This window comes from Mobula birostris, chromosome 7 (genome assembly GCF_030028105.1).
Source record: "Mobula birostris isolate sMobBir1 chromosome 7, sMobBir1.hap1, whole genome shotgun sequence".
Classification (NCBI taxonomy): domain Eukaryota; kingdom Metazoa; phylum Chordata; class Chondrichthyes; order Myliobatiformes; family Myliobatidae; genus Mobula; species Mobula birostris.
Genome location: NC_092376.1, coordinates 21,256,474 through 21,275,660, shown reverse-complemented (window position 1 = coordinate 21,275,660; position 19,187 = coordinate 21,256,474). Strand labels below are relative to the sequence as shown.

The 19,187-nt window shown below is 39.9% G+C and overlaps 1 protein-coding gene across 8 annotated transcripts in view; it reads right to left on the bottom strand.

The window, feature by feature from the left end:
• The window catches only part of herc2 (HECT and RLD domain containing E3 ubiquitin protein ligase 2), a 231,142-nt gene that overhangs the window by 150,510 nt on the left and 61,445 nt on the right, over positions 1-19,187 (bottom strand). For 7 of the 8 annotated variants that reach the window (XM_072262724.1, XM_072262731.1, XM_072262725.1 and 4 more), the window contains exons 12-19: positions 18,987-19,144; positions 15,547-15,660; positions 13,634-13,885; positions 10,856-11,049; positions 7,525-7,725; positions 6,985-7,213; positions 4,272-4,396; positions 1,609-1,787 (exon numbers count right to left, since the gene is read on the bottom strand). In XM_072262724.1, the coding sequence (XP_072118825.1) occupies positions 1,609-1,787; positions 4,272-4,396; positions 6,985-7,213; positions 7,525-7,725; positions 10,856-11,049; positions 13,634-13,885; positions 15,547-15,660; positions 18,987-19,144 (1,452 nt within the window). Of the gene's footprint in view, positions 1-1,608; positions 1,788-4,271; positions 4,397-6,984; positions 7,214-7,524; positions 7,726-10,855; positions 11,050-11,908; positions 11,974-13,633; positions 13,886-15,546; positions 15,661-18,986; positions 19,145-19,187 lie in introns of those variants that run through there. The other variant, XM_072262732.1, reaches the window with a different exon arrangement.

Below are 19,187 nucleotides of genomic sequence, written 5' to 3'. Positions count from 1 at the left end.
ATTTACCATTTCTGGCTACACGTTTCTTCTAGGATGATGATCCTTTGGCATACTAGGCATCTTCACTTTGCGGAACTATCACTACTTATGTATAGAAAACCAGTTTCTGAAAAGGCATTATACTTTATCAAAAGCTTGAACAAATTTATTACCTACAAAAATTAATTTTCAGCAAATGATTCTCAATGATAACTAGGTTTCAAAATACAGCTCCCTTTCCAACACTGTCCGAAATCAATAAACTCAGTAAAAGGATAATATTGGCTAGCATTGGGGGTAAGGGGGGTGGGCGTAGAAATAGCCATACCCAGCATCCTCTGCAGAATAAGGAGCCAAAAGATGCTGACACACAATTCCACTGCCTGTATCTGGGAATTTTTAAATTTATTTCAGCAGACTTGAGGCTTGCAATGACCCACCTCAATTCAATCCACGAACTCCACAGCTGGTCAAATCATTTCTGAAGATGGATATGGGCCAGCCATAGTACTTGGTTTGGAGTTTTTACACTGATTGATCTACTTTGCTTTAAATTCACTATTACAAGCTTTCCATTCTGAAATTTTCAACTTAAAATGTCAACAGCTGATTCGGAATTGGAATTAATCTCTATCAATCACCAACCCAGTAATTTAACCACTAAGTAATTTTCTAATTGAGAGCAATCATTGGTACAAATATTGAAATACTGATGCACATAGAACCATAATTCAGCATATAACATTATTTTAGGAAAGTCTACAAGATATAAGAGCAGAAATAGCTCATTCCATCATGGCTGATTTATTATTCCTCTCAATCCTAGTCTCTTACCTTCTCACCATAACATTGGATGCCGTTACGAAACAAAAGCCCATCAACCTCCAGGTTAAAGACATCCAATGACGAGGACTCCACAGCAGTCTACTTCAACGAACTCCACAGATTCACCACCATGTGCCTAAAGAAATTCCTCATCTCTGTTCTAAAGGGATGTCCTTGTATTCTGAGGCTGTGACTTCTAGTCCTGGGCTCCCCACTAAAGGAAACAACCTCTCCACAGCCACTCTAACTAGGCCTTTCAATATTCAATAGGTTTCAAAGAGATCTCCTACATATTGTTTTAAGCTCCAGCAAGTACAGGCCCAGAAGCATCAGATGCTCTTCATATGTTAACCTTTTCTTTCTCAGGATTATTCCATTGAATCCTCTCCAATGCCAGCACCTCCCCTCTTAGACAAGGGGCCACAATACTCCAAGTACAGTCTGACCAATGCCTTATAAAGCCTCAGCATAACGTCCTTGCTTTGATATTCTAGTCCTCTTGAAACAAATGCTAATGTCGCATTAGCCTTCCTTACCATTTACCCAACCTGCAAATTAACCTTGAGGAAATCCTGAACAAGGACTCCCAAGTCCCTTTGCACCTCTGATTTCTCCATACTTAGAAAACAGTCAACATCTTTATTGCAGCTACCAAACTAGATCACTTCCCTACACTATATTCCATCTGCAACTGCTTTGCTTATTCTCCTAATCTGTCCCAGTCCTTCTGATTCAGGTATTCAGAGAGGAAGAAGTTCAGATACGGGGAACTGAAACAGAAGTTATTTTTGGTTTAGTCAGTACCTTAATAATTGCTGTACGAGCTGAACAAGGGGTAAACTTTGTTTCCCAGAAGATTCATATATGCCTGTATTGATGAGGTCCTTGTCCAGAGGTGTTCGACTTCGATGGAGCGTTGAAGCATTGGCTTCTTGTTCATCTATTTCCTTCTCTTTCTGTGCTTCTTTCTTTGCTTCTACATCCTAGAAAAACAAAATAATATTTCAATGCAAGTGTGCTATAACAAATGTAAGCAAGATAATAATTATAATTATATACTCAATCACCATTTTATTAGGTATTTTCTGTACCTAATAAAGAGGCCACTGAGTGTACATTTATGGTCTTCTGCTGGTGTAGCCGATCAGCTTCAAGATTCAACATATTGTGTGTTCAGAGATGCTCTTGTGCACACCACTATTAAGGTGTGGTTATTGTTGTTACTGTCGCCTTCCTGTCAGTTTAAGTCAGTCTGGCCACTCTCCTCTGACCCCTCTCATTACCAACATGTTTTTGCCCACAGAACTGCTGCTCACTGGATGTCTTTTTTTTTGTTTTTCGCAACATCCTCTGTAAACCTTAGAGACTGCTATGCATAAACACATTCCAGGAAATCTGCAGTTTCTGAGATATTAAAACCATCCCGTCCACCATCAATAATTATTCCACAGTCAAAGTCACTTAGACCACATTTTTTTCCCATTTTGATGTCTGGCCTGAACAACCATTGAACCTCTGGACCATATCTGAATGCTTTTATGCAATGAGTTGCTGCCATGTGATTGGCTGATTAAATATTTGCATTAATGCACAGGTGCACCTAATAAAATGTCCACTGAGTTTTAAATGCAAAGCATAGCAAGGTGTACTTTCACAACATAATCAGACATTAAATAACAACAGTATATTTGGGTTGGTGACCAAAAACTTGGCTAAAGAATTAAATTTTAACATGTAGCAAAGGAGAAGAAAGGTATGTAAATTGTTTAGATAGGGAGGAAATTTCAGAACATGCAAGCTGAAGAATTGACAAGAGTTCTCAAGAAGCACCTCTTGGAGATAGTATATTCCTAGTAAGATGTTCAAGTTCAATTGCTAGTCAGCTATATACAGGAATACAGCCAAAGGCGACAGCGGTCCACTTGGGCCAACGTGCAAAACACAGTACCAGCAGCCACACACAGTACAAAATACATAATTATGATAGTAGATGTACACAGTTACAAAAGAACTAATAATAATACAGCCCACATTTGAGAGCCTTGGCCTGTAGATTGATGGTGCGTGGATATTGTCCTCGAGTCACATCTTTGCAAGAACAAGCCACAACAGTCCACTGTTTCACACAACAGCAACTTGTCAAGATGATAAACCAAGAGCTGATTAATCATGATCCTATTGCACAACATGAAGTTCTCCAACTGTCATGTTGCAAGTCTATGATGCAAAATCGATTAGTTATTTATCTAAATTGGCTAAGCTATGTGAATATTTTGTGCCCAAATTAGCTGCTGTTTACCTACAGTAATTACTGTCTGTACTAAGTATAAAGACAGCAAGACAAAGAAAAGAAAGCAGATTAAGTTTAAAAGGTAGTTGAAACAAGCCTCCTGAAAAGGACAGCTAGAGTTGCAAGGAAGTTTGTGAACCCTTTGCAATTTCCTGGTTTTCTGCCTTAATTATGAAATGTGCTCTGATCTTCATTTTCATCACAATAATACACTAACACAACCTGCCTAAACTAGTAACACAAAATACAATTGTACTTCATCGTTGAGGCAATAATGAATTCAAAACTGTATCAAGGCATTTTATAGGAGAATGTCACAATAGCAGTCCATCAGCTAAAGCTTAATAGTCTTGTTGCATCATCCAACTTCTATGATCAGAAACACAAGAGTAAATCAACAACAGGATGGTTTGAAAAGAAGAAAATTTGTGTTTTGGAATGGGCAAGTCAGAATCAAGACCTTAACCCAATTGAGATGCTGTGGCATGACCTGAAGAGGGCTGTTCATGCAAGGTATCCCAGAAATATTGATGAACTGAAACAGTTTTATATGGAGGAATGGTCTAAAATTCCTCCTCGCCATTGTGCAAGTCTGATCAGCTGCTACTGGAGACATTCAGTAGAAGTTATTGCCGCTAAAGGAAGTTCTACCAGTTATTAACATACTTTTTCTAGTCTGGACTGTGAATGATAAAACAATGTTTTCAATAAAGATACAATAAGTACAATTGTTTGTGTGTTATTAGCTTAGGCAGATTGTGTTTGTCTAGTACAGTGACAGATGACGATCAGACCACATTTTATAAGTAATTAATGCAGGAAACTAGGTCATTGCAGAGGGTTCTCAAACTTTTTCTTGCAACTGTATGTGGTAAAATTGGACAATTAATGGAACCAAAGAAATAGTCTACAAATGTGTTCAAGGCACAAATATTCCAATGATTAATTGATTTTCACCACTTCTACCGCTTGAAAGAGCCAAAGTCAACAGGTTCAGGACAGTATTTAATATGATAATAGAAATGACAGCTTGAATACAGAGATATTTTATAGTCGCCAAACAATTGATACTAGAACGTACAATCATCACAGCGATATTTGATTCTGCACTTCGCGCTCCCTGGAGTACAGATCAATAGTAAATATTAAAAATGTAAATTTACTTGATCTGTTTTACCTGTATTTCAGCTGTAATTGCAGCATTGAGAGCCGACTCCAAGCCACCATCTGCCATCAGACTGCTCACCAGAAGATCTATCATAAATCGACGACCCGGACTGACATTCATTTCATTACCTGAAACTTAATTTCCAATAAAATCAAAACGAGAGCTGAATGTGGATAAGAGTGCAACAAGTTAAAACATACATCTCAGCACAGTGGCCTCGGTGGTGGAGCTTGTTATACACTGGCCTTTCGTCTATACAACTGCATTCAAAGTCTCTGAGAGCACATATCTCAACACAGCCATTCAGCATATCAAGACTATACTAGCATTCAGAACATACCCATCCTTTTTATTTCCCTATAACCTATGCTTCTATACATACCCATCACTCCTCCCTTATTCTCCTGTCACCCACCTACACTCAGGGACAATTTACAGTCAGCAGTTATCATCGCATCTTCACCCAGAGCAGCCAACAGCAATAGACCCATTAACAAGAGAAAATCTGCAGATGCCGGAAATCTAAGCAACGTACACGAAATGCTGGAGGAACTTAGCAGGTCAAGCAGCATCTATGGAAAAGAGTAAGCAGTCAATATTTCAGGCTGAGACCCTTCATCGGGACTGGAGATAAAAAGATGAGAAGTCGGTGGGGGGAGATGAGGAAGAAATACAAGGTAGTAGATGATAAGTGAAATCGGAAGAGGAGGACACTTCCTTCTTCAAAGGAAAGGAGCTTCCCTTCCTCCACCATCAATGCTGCTCTCATCCACATCTCTTCCATTTTGCACACATCTGCTCTCACCCCAACCTCCTGCCGTCACAGCACTGATATGGTTCCTCTTGTCCTCACCTTCCACCTCAACAGCCTCCACATCCAGCACATAATTCTCTGTAACTTCTGCCATCACCAATGGGATTCCACTACCAAACACATCTTTCCTTCCCCCCTCACATTCTGCGGGGAATGCTCCCTACACAACTCCCTTGTTCATTCGTCCTTTCCCACTGCTCTGCCTCCTGGCACTTATCCTTGCAAGCAGAACAAGTGCTACACCTGCCCCTACACCACCTCCCTCACTACCATTCAGGGCCTCAAATAGTCCTTCCAGGTGTGGCGACACTTCACCCGTGAGGCTGTTGGGGTTATCAATTTTATCCAGTCCTCCCAGGGTGGCCTCCTGTACGTCAGTGAGACTCAACGTAGATTGGGAGACCGCATTGCCAAGTGCCTACGCTCCGTCCGCCTGAAAAAGCAGGATCTCCAAGTGGACACCCACTTTAATTCTACTTCCCATTCCAGCATGTCAGTCTATGGCCTCCTCTTCTGCCGCAATGAATCCACACTCAGGTTGGAGGAGCAACACCTTATATTCTGTCTGGGTAGCCTGCAACCTAATGACATGAACATCAATTTCTTGAACTTCCAGTAATTGCCCCCACCCTTCTCCTTCACCATTCCCCATTCCCATTTCCCCCTCACCTTATCTCCTTGCCTGCCCATCACCTCCATCTGGTGCTCCTCCCCATTCTTCTTCCTCCATGGCCTGTCCTCTCCTATCAAGTTCCCCCTTCTCCAGCTTTTTATCTCTTTCACCCATTGACTTCCCACTTCACCCCTACCCCTTTCCCAATTTCACCTATCACCTACAACCTCGTATTTGTTCCACCCCTCCCCCACATTCTTACTCTGACCTCATATCTTTTTCTCTCCACTCCTGATGAAGGAGCTCGGCCCAAAATATCAATTGTTTCGTAATTCATTCGTAAGGCCAGTGATGTTGTAGGTCATTCGTAAGGCCAGTGATGTTGTGGGGATGGAACTGGACTCTCTCACAGTGGTGTCTGAAAAGAGGATACTGTCTAAGTTGCATGCCATCTTGGACAATGTCTCCCATCCACTACATAATGTACTGGGTGGGCACAGGGGTACATTCAGCCAGAGCCTCATTCCACCGAGATGCAGCACTGAGCGTCATAGGAAGTCATTCCTGCCTGTGGCCATCAAACTTTACAACTCCTCCCTTGGAGGGTCAGACACCCTGAGCCAATAGGCTGGTCCTGGACTTATTTCATAATTTACTGGCATAATTTACATATTACTATAACTATTTATGGTTCTATTACTATTATTTATGGTGCCACTGTAACGGAAACCAATTTCCCCCGAGATCAATAAAGTATGACTATGACTATGTTTACTCTTTTCTATAGATGCTGCCTGACCTGTTGAATTCCTCCAGCATTTTGTGTCTGTAATAACAGGCCTTTTGTTCCATTTACATTAATCTAATTTTATTTTACCCAGACTCCCATCAATTCCAATACTCACCTACACACCAAAAGCAATTCACAGTGGCAAGCTAATCTACCAACCCATGTCTTTGAGATGTGGGAGGAAAGCAGAACCCTTGGAGAAAACGTACTGCACTACAGAGAGAACAAGCAATCTCTACGTAGACACCACTTGAGGTCAGGATGAAATGCAGATCACTAGATCTGTGCACTAGCAATACCAACTGCTATCTCACCCAGCCTATCTTGCCCCAAAACTGACAACCTCACTCAATGAAGACACATGGTTGCTCTCCCAATATTAAAGCCAAAGAATATTTTTAGGAAAAGAGTGGAAAGAGCTTTACTGCACACCTAGCTGTCCAGGGTTCACCTGCTAATTTCTGGGTCAGCAACATTAACTCAGATAAAAATGCCAAAGCCTTACCTGCATTAGGTAGCAATGCAGAAAGTGCTCTGGCTCTTTCTTCAGCAGTAGGGAGCAGAACAGACCAGCCACTCTGCAACACAGCCTGTGCAGATGATTGCACAGTATTCAGAACCCCAGCATTGCTGGCAAGCGTCACCACCGTCTGTTTCAAGCTATTCAACAAAACGCTGCCTATGCCCAAACCAAGGCATTCTGGGTCAACTTGATGGCTAATAGCAGCATGAAGCTAGAATAAAAAGTAAAGTAAAAATAGCATTTTTAATCTATTCAATCATATTTCCTTTCCCACACACAAATTGAACTTCAAAAGAATTTCATTTAAAAAGTAATCTTACATCATTTCATTTCCTGATTAGTTAGTCAAAATAATAAATAGCTAGGAAGACCTAATTGAAATAGACAAAATTCATATTGTGCTATTGAACTTCGATTTTTTTAAAATTAGGAGTGAACTTTTGTTTTAAGAAGCTGCTTGCATCACCGATAAATATTTAAAATGTGGGGAACTGAAATACACAACTCTTGATTATCCATTACCTGAAGTCTCAGTAGATTGAGTGTTGCAACAGCCATGCATTCTTTCTCTTGTGGAGGGGGCCAGTCCGAACTACCATCCATGCCTTCACTTACTTGTCGCAATAGCAAGTCCAATTGCTCAAACGTCACCTGACAAACATCCACAACAAAGGGCACACGAAGGCCAATTGACCATTCTGAACACGAGGACCAAGCAAAACTCTAAAGAAACAACAAATTTACAAATTAGCCAAATAAAACAGCTGTGTGTGGTAATTATATTATCCAGAATTGATTTCCACAACTCAAAACTCTTCACTCACTATAACTATAAATGAATACTGCAGTACAACAGAGGGATCAGGGAACACAGATTCATAATTCCTTTGAAGTGGCATCACAAGTAGATAGAATCATAAAGAGCACTTTTGGCACATTAGCCTTGATATCTCAAGTACTGAGTACCTACGCTAGGATGTTACAAAATGTTGGTGAGGTCATATTTGAAGTATTGTATGTAGTTCTGGTCACCTATTAACAAGACTGAAAGAGTATTGAAAAAACTTACAAGGATGTTGTCAAGATTTGAGGACCTGAGGTATAGAGGAAGGTTGAAGAGGTTAGGATTTCAGTTCTCTTCCCCGACCTCAATGGGTAAAATAAGCCTGCTTGCATTTACCCGATCTATACACCTTGGAATATTGTATATGTCTATTGAACATCTTCTCATTTCCCTTTGCTCCAGGGAATAGAGGTCATGGCTTAAGGTGAAAGACGAAATGCTTAAAGGGAACATGAGAGGAATTTCTTTACTCAGGTGGTAAGAGTGCAGAACAAGTTGCAGCAGAAGTGCTGAATGTGGGTTCAATTTCAAAACTTAAGAGAAATTTGGATTAGTACTTGGATGGGAGGGGTATGGAAGACTGGTTCAAGTCAATGAGACTAGGCAGAATAATAGTTCAATATGGACTAGATGGGCCAAAGGGCCTATTTCTGTTCTCTATGACACTAAACTACTCTCTATTCTCTCATTCAACATTTAATAAGGAAGATTCCTTGAAAAAGGTGCTGCATCCATGGGCTAATAATTTTTTTTAAAAAAACCAGCACTGCTGAGTACAGACACCTGGAAAGATGATGAGGCTGAATCAGCCAAGGATAAAATCAACTCAAATACACGGGCATCCTAGATTATGAATCACCTGACTAATGGAGATGAAAATGGATATTTCTGAACTGGGGAAAATTGGTTTTCAGACTGTTCTTAAGAACAGAATCCTCATGCAAGCAGAGGACTGCCTGTATAATGTATGTTGCAATCAAGTAACTACTGGTATTTATTCAGAAAGTCTCACTTAATGTTGTAGACTAACATTGTCCAGAAAGTTTAAAATGTAATCTAACAGAGGATCAATGCTTTTACAACTGTGCTTGCCAAAGAAAGGGAAAAAAATCTATCGTGTAACTTCCTAAATTCACCCCATTTCAAAGAACAAGTTTTTGCTAAGCACAAATTGACCTTAAACTGTAATATATGGTGATTGGCAAAATGAAAACATGACATTGCATGGAGAAAAACATGTGTAAATACTATGCTATGCAAAAAAGGGGAATATGGCCATATATGTACACTGCCAAAGAAATTTAAGAATAAAATTAAGAAATCAAGGAATCTTCATTGATTCTACATTAAAAGTCAGAATAAATTATCTTTCAATATGCAAAGTAAAATGTTCAACTACATAGCTATAACTAGAATAAAAGTTAAGAACAAGTCTAATTTAATCAATTCTATAATCTCTTGATAGCATTAATCCTGAACACAAGAAAACCTACAGATTCTGGAAATATGTACACAAAATACTAGAGGCCAAGCAGCATCTATGGAAAGGAATAACAATCAATATTTCTTGCTGAGGTGCCAATGAAGGGTCTCGGCCCGAAACGTCGACTACTTATTCCTTTCCATACATGCTGCCTGGCCTGCTGAGTTCCTCCAGCTTTTTATGTGTATTGCCTTGCATACATTCTAAACTCTACTGGGTGCCAAGACAAAACGAATCATAGAATCATACATAATTTGACCTAACTTGGCCACCCTTAAATATTAACCCTATATGGTCCATTTGGTCCACAGCCATTTAAGTGATCCTTTGGACACTTCTCACCTGCGTTCAGCAACTCAGCTTCAACCACTGTCCCATGCAGTGAATTCCAGATACTTCTTGCTCTGGTAGGTGAGCTTATAGAGGTGTATAAAGTTATCAGGGGCATAGATGGGGTGAATGCACAGTCTTTTCCCCCAGTGTTGAGGAATCAAAAGCTAGAGAGCACGGACTTACGGAGAGAGGGGACAGATTTAATAGGAACCTGAGGCCATCTTTTTAAACCAGACGATGGTCAGTACATAGAATGAGCTTCCAAAAGAAATTGCTGAAACAAGTACATTTACGACATTTGAAAGGTAAATGGATGGATAAGGTTTGTAAAGATATGGGCCAATCTGACTAGCTTAGATGGGAATCTTGGTCAGTATGGACCAGTGGGTGAAAGGGCCAGTTTCCACACTGTATGACTGACTCTGGGTGAAGATTGTCCCCCTCACATCTTCCCTGGATCTCTTCCCCCATTTACCCTAAAAATAATGCACTCTGGTTTTACCTACCTCTGATATGGGGAAGCTGATTCCTGCAGTTTACACTGTCATCACTTTACATACCAGAATCACATCCCCCTTAACTCCCCCTGTTCCAGGGAGGGGGAAAAAAAAAAAAACTGGCTTCTCTAGTCTCTCCTAAAATGTTCACTGCTCTATTCCAAAAAAAAAACATCTCCTGTGTTTCCTCTGTACCTTCTACAGTATTGTCACATCCTTCCTACACTTTGGTAATTAGAGCTACACACGATACTCCAGCTGAGTGCGACCAAGGTTTTCTGAAGTTAGAGTTTAACCTTCCTCCTCTATTCAATGCCCTAACAAAGTCAGCATCACATATTCCTCCTAACTATATTATTTACCTGCTTCGCCACATTCAAGGACATACTGACTTAATTCATCAATACAACATAACGCATTGCCGTTCGTAGTGTATTAAATATCATCCCCTCAAATCAATAGCTACAGACATCACTGTGACCACTGGTACTGTACCCTTCTGTACATAGTTAAAAAGTGACTACATCTGGGCATTTTGTTAAGTATGCTGGTGAGAGTTTCTCCACAGTACAGATGAATACTGTTAACTCTCCCCTTGATGTTTCATTGAATCCTACTTTCAATTCATGATCATTTGAATTTTCTTAACAAGCAAAATCACCTCAGCATACTTTGGAGACCAAAATTCAAAGTTACCTGAGCTGCTCCACAAGCAATACCAACAATGTGTTTCGTATCTAACCCAGGTAGAGCAGCTGGTTCTGGTTTTGTTATCCTCAGTGTATCAAAATGTTGACATTGATCATTGCTGCCCCAGCTATGTACTTCACCATCTTCTGTCAGTACCATGCAATGGGTGGATCCAACAGCCACATCAACTACTTTTTTACCTGTAATCAAAAACAATGCATAGAAAGAAGTCTTAGTAACTGATCAGAAAATGCAGATATACATAGACACACAAGAGACTGCAGATGCTGGGATTTAGAACAAATAAAAACAGACTTTTGGAAGAACCACAAAGTGTTGGAGGAACTCGGTAGGTCAGGTGGCCTCGGAGGAGATTAAGCAGTTGATATTTCAGGCCGGGGTTCTTCATCAGAACTCAGCCCAAAACAGCGACTATTCCCCTCCACAGATGCTGCCTGATTTGCTGAGTTCCTCTGGATTTCCAACATCTGAATAATCTTTTGTCCTTCTGTTTTGGAAGAACTCAGCGAGTCAAGCACAATCTGCAGAGGCAAAGAAATTGGCAACCTGTTGGTCACAGTGAGGTAACTGAAGAACTTGGACTAATTTCAGCTCCTCTCTACTTTTCCTGAGCCAATAATATTGATGATTAAAAATCATTCAATACTGACGAAGACTCAAACCTTCAATTTTGATAATCAAGGTTGTTACTCGTTAATCTGATTACATTAGGTATTACATATGGTTTTATGTTCATTTTTTCGATTAGATTCAATCCAGCATTTACATTGTGCCTTTAATGTGCCAAAACAAACCAATGCCCTTTATTGGAAATTGGTCAAAAAAAAAACTAATTCCATGCTACATGTGGTATTAGAATGAGGATAAATAGCTTGATCACTCGGACACTATTTTTGAAAAAAGAATTAAGAATTAAAATGGCAAATGGATTTAAGAACCAAATTTCAGCACTTCAGTCTCTGTTAGTTGCCAATGGTGAAATCATTAAACCCATAACACAGAGGCCAAAAGTGGAGAGGACAAAGATTTGGAACATACAGAATAGTGCAGCACAGGAACAGGCCCTTGTCTGTGCCAACCATGATTTCAATTTCAACTACACATCTGCTGTACATGGTAAATATTCTGCAATGCACAGCCTGCTTGTGTACCCACCTTAATATTTCTTAAATATTGCAATCATATCTGCCTCTGTCATTTCCCTTGACAAAGTGTTCCGGACACTTACAACTCCCTGCATATGAAAGTGTTTCCCTCAAATCTTGCTTCACTTCCAATAACCGCCACCCCACCCCCCAACCCCTTAAATCTATGCTCTCTAGTATTTGGCATTTCCACCCTGGGGAAAAAAGATTGAACTACATACTTTGTTATATGTCTTTCATAATTTTAAACACTTTTTAAAACAGGTTACCCCTCAGTGTCTAATACACTAGAAAAAAAAAAGTCAAAGTTTGTCCAACCTCTTCTAGCTAATGCTCTCAAGTCTAGGCAAATACTAGTGAATCTCTATTGCGACTTCTCCTTAGCCACCATATCCTTCCTGTAATGCAGCAATCAAAGTCTTACACAAAACTCCAAACATGGCCTAATCAATGTTTTATACAGCTTTGCATGGTTTCATTAGTCAGAACACTGAGTATAAAAATACGGCAATCATGCACGCCTTCTTTACCACCTTATTTACTTGTGTTGCCACTTTCGGGGAGTAATTGACCTACAGACCAAGATCCCTCTGTACATCAATGCTAAGGCTCCTGCCATTTACTGCACAACTTCCTCTTGTATTTAAAATCTAAAAGTGCAACACCTCACATTAAGAACTATTTGCCATCTCGCCACTCATATTCCCACCTGGTCTATATTCTGCTAAAAGATTCAACAACCTTCCTCACTATCGACAACTCTGCCATCTGAATGGGAAAAGAGACATACACTCAGTGGCTACTTTGTTAGGTACCTTCTGTATCAAATAAAATGGCAACTAGAGTGTATGTTTATGGTCTTCTGCTGCTGTAGCCAATCCACATCAAGGTTCAGCTTGTTGTGAGTTCAGAAATGTTCTTCTACACACCACTTTTGCAACACGTGGTTACTTAAGCTACTGATGTCTCCCTGCCAGCTTGAACCAGTCTGGCCATTCCCCTTTGACCTCTCTCATTTGCAAGGCATTTTCGCCAACAGAACTGCAGCTCACTGGATGTTCTCTGGGTTTCACACCATTCTCTGAAAACTGTAGAGACCATTTTGCATGAAAATCCTAAAAGATCAGCAGTTTCTGAAATACTCAAATCACCCAGTCCAGCACTAACAAACATGACCCTGTCAAAGAAACATAGATCTCACTTCTTTCCCACCCTGATGTTTGGCCTGAACAACTGCAGCTCTTGACCGTATCTGTATACTCATATGCATTGAGTTGCTGCAAAATGACTGACCAATTAGATATTTGCATTAACGGGGTATACCTAATAAAATGGCCACTGAGAGTAGGTTGGGATGGGAAGGTCACGAGAGACGTATTGGAAGGATTTTAAGCTGAAAGGAGAATTTTTAAAAATTGAGTCAATATAGGTAAGTAATCACAGGGTGATGAATGAATGATGAGAATTTGGTGCTAGTTAGGATATAGTCAGCAGAATTTTAAATAAAACTCAATTTATGGAGATGAAAGGGATAAGACCAGACAGGAGATCACTTAAATATTAAAAGCAAAAGTATAGGGGATTAACCATTAATAAGTTGAAGCAAGGCAATACCAACCCTGAAGACATTCCAATAATTTAGGATATCGCACATGCTCTTCAGTTCCATGTCCAAGTCGTTGGGTATCACCTTTTCCCCAGGTGTAAACCTGTCCATCCTTCGTGATAGCAACCGAAAACTGGCTGCCACAGCGCACTTTGATGATATCAAGATCCTGAAGCTTCTCAATCAACTTGGGAGTTTTACAGCCATCACTGCCGCCTCTGCCCAATTTTCCATAATCCCCATCTCCCCAGGACCATACTTGGCCTACACAGAAATTAATATACACATTAAAGTCACATAATTCTTCTGGAACAGAAAAGATCAAGCAGCAGATAAAGCATTCACAGAAACTACACAAAATTTAAATTTTAAACATACAGCAATAACAGAACCAAAACAGAATACACAACTACATTTAATAAAGTACATTTATCTCATCATTTCTTTTTCTTTGTCTACGCTAATAATATAGATACCTACAGCACATTACAGGCCCTTCGGCCCACAATGTTGTGCCGACCATGTAACTACTCCTGAAACTGCCTAGAATTCCCCTACCGCACAGCCCTCTATTTTTCTAAACTCCACGAGTCTCTTAAAAGACCCTATTGTATCCGCCTCTACCACTGTCACTCCCATTGCATTCCATGCACCCACCACACTATGTGTAAAAAAAAACACTTAGCTCTGACATGCCCCTTGTACATCCTTCCAAGCACCTTAACTTATGCCCCCTCGTGTTTGCCATTTTAGCCTTAGGAAAAAGCCTCTGGCTATCCACACGATATAAACAAAATGATTTAATACAGAATAATAAACTATATCAAAAAGCAGCTTTTTAAGAGAATTTTATATGTCTTAGTAAATGACATCACAACTTCCACCTTAAATTGTATAATTCTACCCCATTTGAAGTTCATCATATACTGTATCATGCAGAAGTCTTAGGTACATATATATATAGCTAGGGTGCCTAAGACCTTTGAACAGTACTGTATATTGGTTAAAAAAGAAAGGTGGTTGGGAAACAGAAAAAAAGAGTACTTAACTTTGTATTAATTCAGTAGTATTAAGTGTTATTTGGAAATTGGGAAAACATAACATACGGTACCGTGCAGAAGTCATAGAAACTATATATATTTCTGCTTAGGACTTTTGCACAGTGCTGTATATCCCCAAATATCATCACAATTGCTGCAAAGAGTTCTCCATAAAAGAGTACATTATACAATCATATAGTTTACCAATGTACAGTGATAAAGTTGAGGTACTAAAGATCAGTAAGCCATACAGCCAATTTTTCCACAGAAACCTACAAGCCAACCAAAGCATCAATAATGCTACTCAACAGATTAATTTTTGATTTTACAGCCTTTAATGATATTTCATCATTTGGATATGTCATTATTTATTGAGCGGGGATCTGATTGAAACGTATAAAATCCTAAAGGGATTGGACAGGCTAGATGCAGGAAGATTGTTCCCGATGTTGGGGAAGTCCAGAACAAGGGGTCACAGTTTGAGGATAGAGGGGAAGCCTTTTAGGACCGAGATTAGGAAAAACTTCTTCACACAGAGAGTGGTGAATCTGTGAAATTCTCTGCCACAGGAAACAGTTGAGGCCAGTTCATTGGCTATATTTAAGAGGGAGTTAGATATGGCCCTTGTGGCTACGGGGGTTAGGGGGTATGGAGGGAAGGCTGGGGCGGGGTTCTGAGTTGGATGATCAGCCATGATCATAATAAATGGCGGTGCAGGCTCGAAGGGCCGAATGGCCTACTCCTGCACCTATTTTCTATGTTTCTATGTTTATGGAAAAGTACTTCATGAGAATAGCCATACATAACATACATTTGACAGCCCGTCTACTACTATTGTGGCTCAGCTTGAAACAGGATTGCAGCAGATGAATAAGTATTACTTACCATTATCAGCCACTGCCAATGTCTGGGCATCGCCACTACCACATGCAACATCCACAATCTTTACTCCTTTCAATCCAGCCACAAGTATTGGTGTAGTCTGATCTTCACTTGACCCTAGGACAGTAGAGACTCAACACATGAAAGGGCTCCTATTTGTTCAAAATGTTAACAGATCTACAGTACTGTGCAAAAGTCATAGACACATATCTACAGCTAGGGTGCCTTGTCATCCATTTTGCACGGTACTGTAGTAATTTTATGTATTGCACTGTACTGCTGCGCAAAAAAAACCGAATTTCATGACATGTGAGTGATGATAAACCAGATTCTGATATGGGTCTCTACCGAGCGTGGGAAGGAGGTAGGGGGAGGAGAATCGTGGTTGGGAAAAGGGGAAGGGAGAGGAGAGGGAGTGGGAAGCACCAGAGAGACATTCTGTAATGATCAATAAACTAATTATTTAGAATCAAATTACCTTGCCTGGTTTCTCAGGGACAGGTGTGTCTGCACCCTTGCGACACCACAAGCATCCCCCCCCTTTGCCCGGCACTCCTCTTTTGCCAGCTGATCCACACCCCGAACACGGCATTCCACCTTCAACATCCCCAACATTCTTTGCTCCAACCAGATCTACAAACTCAGTCTCCACTCCACATTGACAAATACAGTACTGTGTAAAAGTCTTAAGCGCTCCGGCTACATATAGTTGCAAGAAAAAGTTGTGAACTCTTTGCAATTACCTGGCTTCCTGAATTAATTACTCATAAAATGTGGTCTGATCTTCATCTAAGTCACAATAATAGACAAACACAATCTGCCTAAACTAATGACACACAAATAATTGTACTTTTCATGTCTTCATAAAACACATGACTGTGAATGTTTAATCATTCACAGTCCAGGTTGCAAAAATGTGAACCCTTGTACTTAATAACTGGTAGAACCTCATTTAGCAGCAATAACTTCTACCGAGCGTTTCCTGTAGCTGCTGATTAGACTTGCACAACACCAAGGAAGAATTTTAGACCATTCCTCCATACAAAACTGCTTCAGTTCATCAATATTTCTGGGATACCTTGCATGAGCAGAACTCTTCAGGTCATGTCACAGCAACTCAATTGGGCTCTGACTTGGCCATTCCAAAATACAAGTTTATTTCTTTTTAAACCATTCTGTTGTTGAGTTACTTATGTGTTTCGGATCATTGCCTTGTTGCATCATCCAACTTCCATTAAACTTCAGGTGACAGACCGCTACCCTGACATTCTCCTGTAAATTGTCTTGATACAAATTTAATTCATTGTTCCCTGAATGAATGCAAACTGTCCAAGCCCTGAGACAGCAAAACAGCCCCATTCCATGATGCTCCTTCCACCATGCTTCACAGTTGGGATTAAGTTTTGGTATTGGTATGCAGTTCCCTCTTTCCTCCAAATGTAGTGGAATGCATTTCTGCCAAAAAGTTCAACTTTTGTCTCATCGGTACACAGAAAATCGTCCCAGAAGTGTTGTGAAACATCCACGTGGTCAACTTGAGGCAAACTTGAGACATGCAGCAATGTTTCAATGTTCCTTCAGTACTGCACATTGTGCTCTCAGTGTGATCTTTGCAGGATGTCCATTCATAGGAAGAGTAGTAACAGTACTGAATTTCCTCCATTTGGAGACAATTTCTCTTACTGTGGACTGATGAACACTCAGGTCTTTAGAAATACTTTTGTAGCCTTGTCCAGCTTTATGCATCTCTACAATTCTTCTAAGGTCCTCTGAAAGTTGTTTTGGTTGAGATAAGGTGCACATAAACAGATCTTTCTTGAGAAGAGCAGGTTTTGTCAGTAACCTGACTTTGCATGTCCTTTTTTTTTTAAATAGGGCAGGGCACCTTTACAACCCACACCTCCAATCTCATCTCATTGATTGGAACATCTCACTCCAAATAGCTTTTGTAGAGGCATTACCCCAGAGGTTCACATACTTTTTTTGAACCTAGTCCATGAATGTTTAAATGGTGTACTTAGTATTGACAAGAAGTCAATTATTTGTGTGTTATTAGTTTAGGGAGATTGTGTTTGGTTATTATTATGACTTAGATGAAGATAAGACCACATTTCATGAGTAATTAATGCAGAAAACCAGGTAATTGCAAAGGGTTCACAAATTCTTTCTTGCAACTGTATATATGCCTGTATTTTGTTTACTCTGATAACAGTTAAGCTTACAAAAATACAACTCTACCCACAGCAGTTAGCTCAACTACATTACAGCACCAGCGAACGCCAGTTGGGGTTCAATTCCTGCCAGTCTATAATGAGCTTGTACTTTCTCCCTGTGACCATGTAGGATTCCTCTGGGTGCTCTGGTTTTCTACCACATTCGAAAGACGTACGGATTAGGCTTAGTAAAAAGTGGGCATGCTGCCTTGGTGCCAGTAACATGGTGACCCTTTCAGGCATAATTCTCAGACTGCGTTGGTTGTTGACACAGTGCAATGCATCATTTTGTATGTCTTGATGCACGTGATAAGCTAATCTTTAAAAACAGCCTCTAAAAGCATAAAGTGGGAGAATTCTTCTAATTAGGCTCCATCATAATTGTAAATCTGCACAAATAATATCTTTTCAATTCTGTTGTGACCAATGAAAAAATTTTCATTGACTGTTCAGACAAAACTGCTGAGGGGTTCACCAAGGTCTCGCTCCCCACTATTTGTAATATTTACTGGGAGCATCGTATACAAAGGGACCTAAGTATTGTTCAGGATCTCTACAATCTCTTTGGCATGTTACCATCAGAAAGGAGGCAAAGGAGCATCAGGGTGAGGACTGCCAGACTGGATAACAGCTTCTTCCCTCAGGCAATGAAACTAATGAGTGCCCTGCCACTAGAGTTCTCATCACCAAGATAGCGAGCTGTTAATTACTCTGTTAACTGTTTACCTACAGTATGCTGTGCACTTCACATGCATTTATGAATTATATTTTGTTAACTTATTTGTGGTGATACTTTGTTTTATGTGGTGTGAGTGATATATTGTATGTATTGTGGATGCACAGTGATCCAGAGGTACACTGTTTCATTTGGTTGCATATATAAACAGTCATATTACCATAAACTCCGACTTGGATTTGAACCATTCAATAAGACCATGAATAACCAATAAAAAGTTAACTTTTAAAGAAGTTAATGCTAAAGACCAACTGAAAAATATATTAGATATTACCTTCAAGAAACATTTACCCTTTTCTCAATCAAAGGAACATTAATTCCATTTATTCCAATATAAACAAATTTACTGAAAATTTAAAATATCAACTTATTATAATTCCAGTGCAAAGTATTTGGTGTAACTCTGTGAAACAAAGGTATTGCTTTACTCAAAGTCTAGCTTTTAATATTAGAAATATGCTGCATAACTTTCAGTAAATGAAACGCATCAGTACCATGTCCAAGCCGGCCATAGTTTCCTCTGCCCCATGTATAAAGTTCACCCTCTGAGGTTATAGCTGCACTGTATGTGCTTCCACAAGCCACATGGACAACATGTTTTCCCACTTGCTTCCCTGATAAGGAAGCCAACATTTTCGGTTCTTCGAGAGATCTGTTCAAAACACAGAATTACATGAAAAAACACAACCAATGAT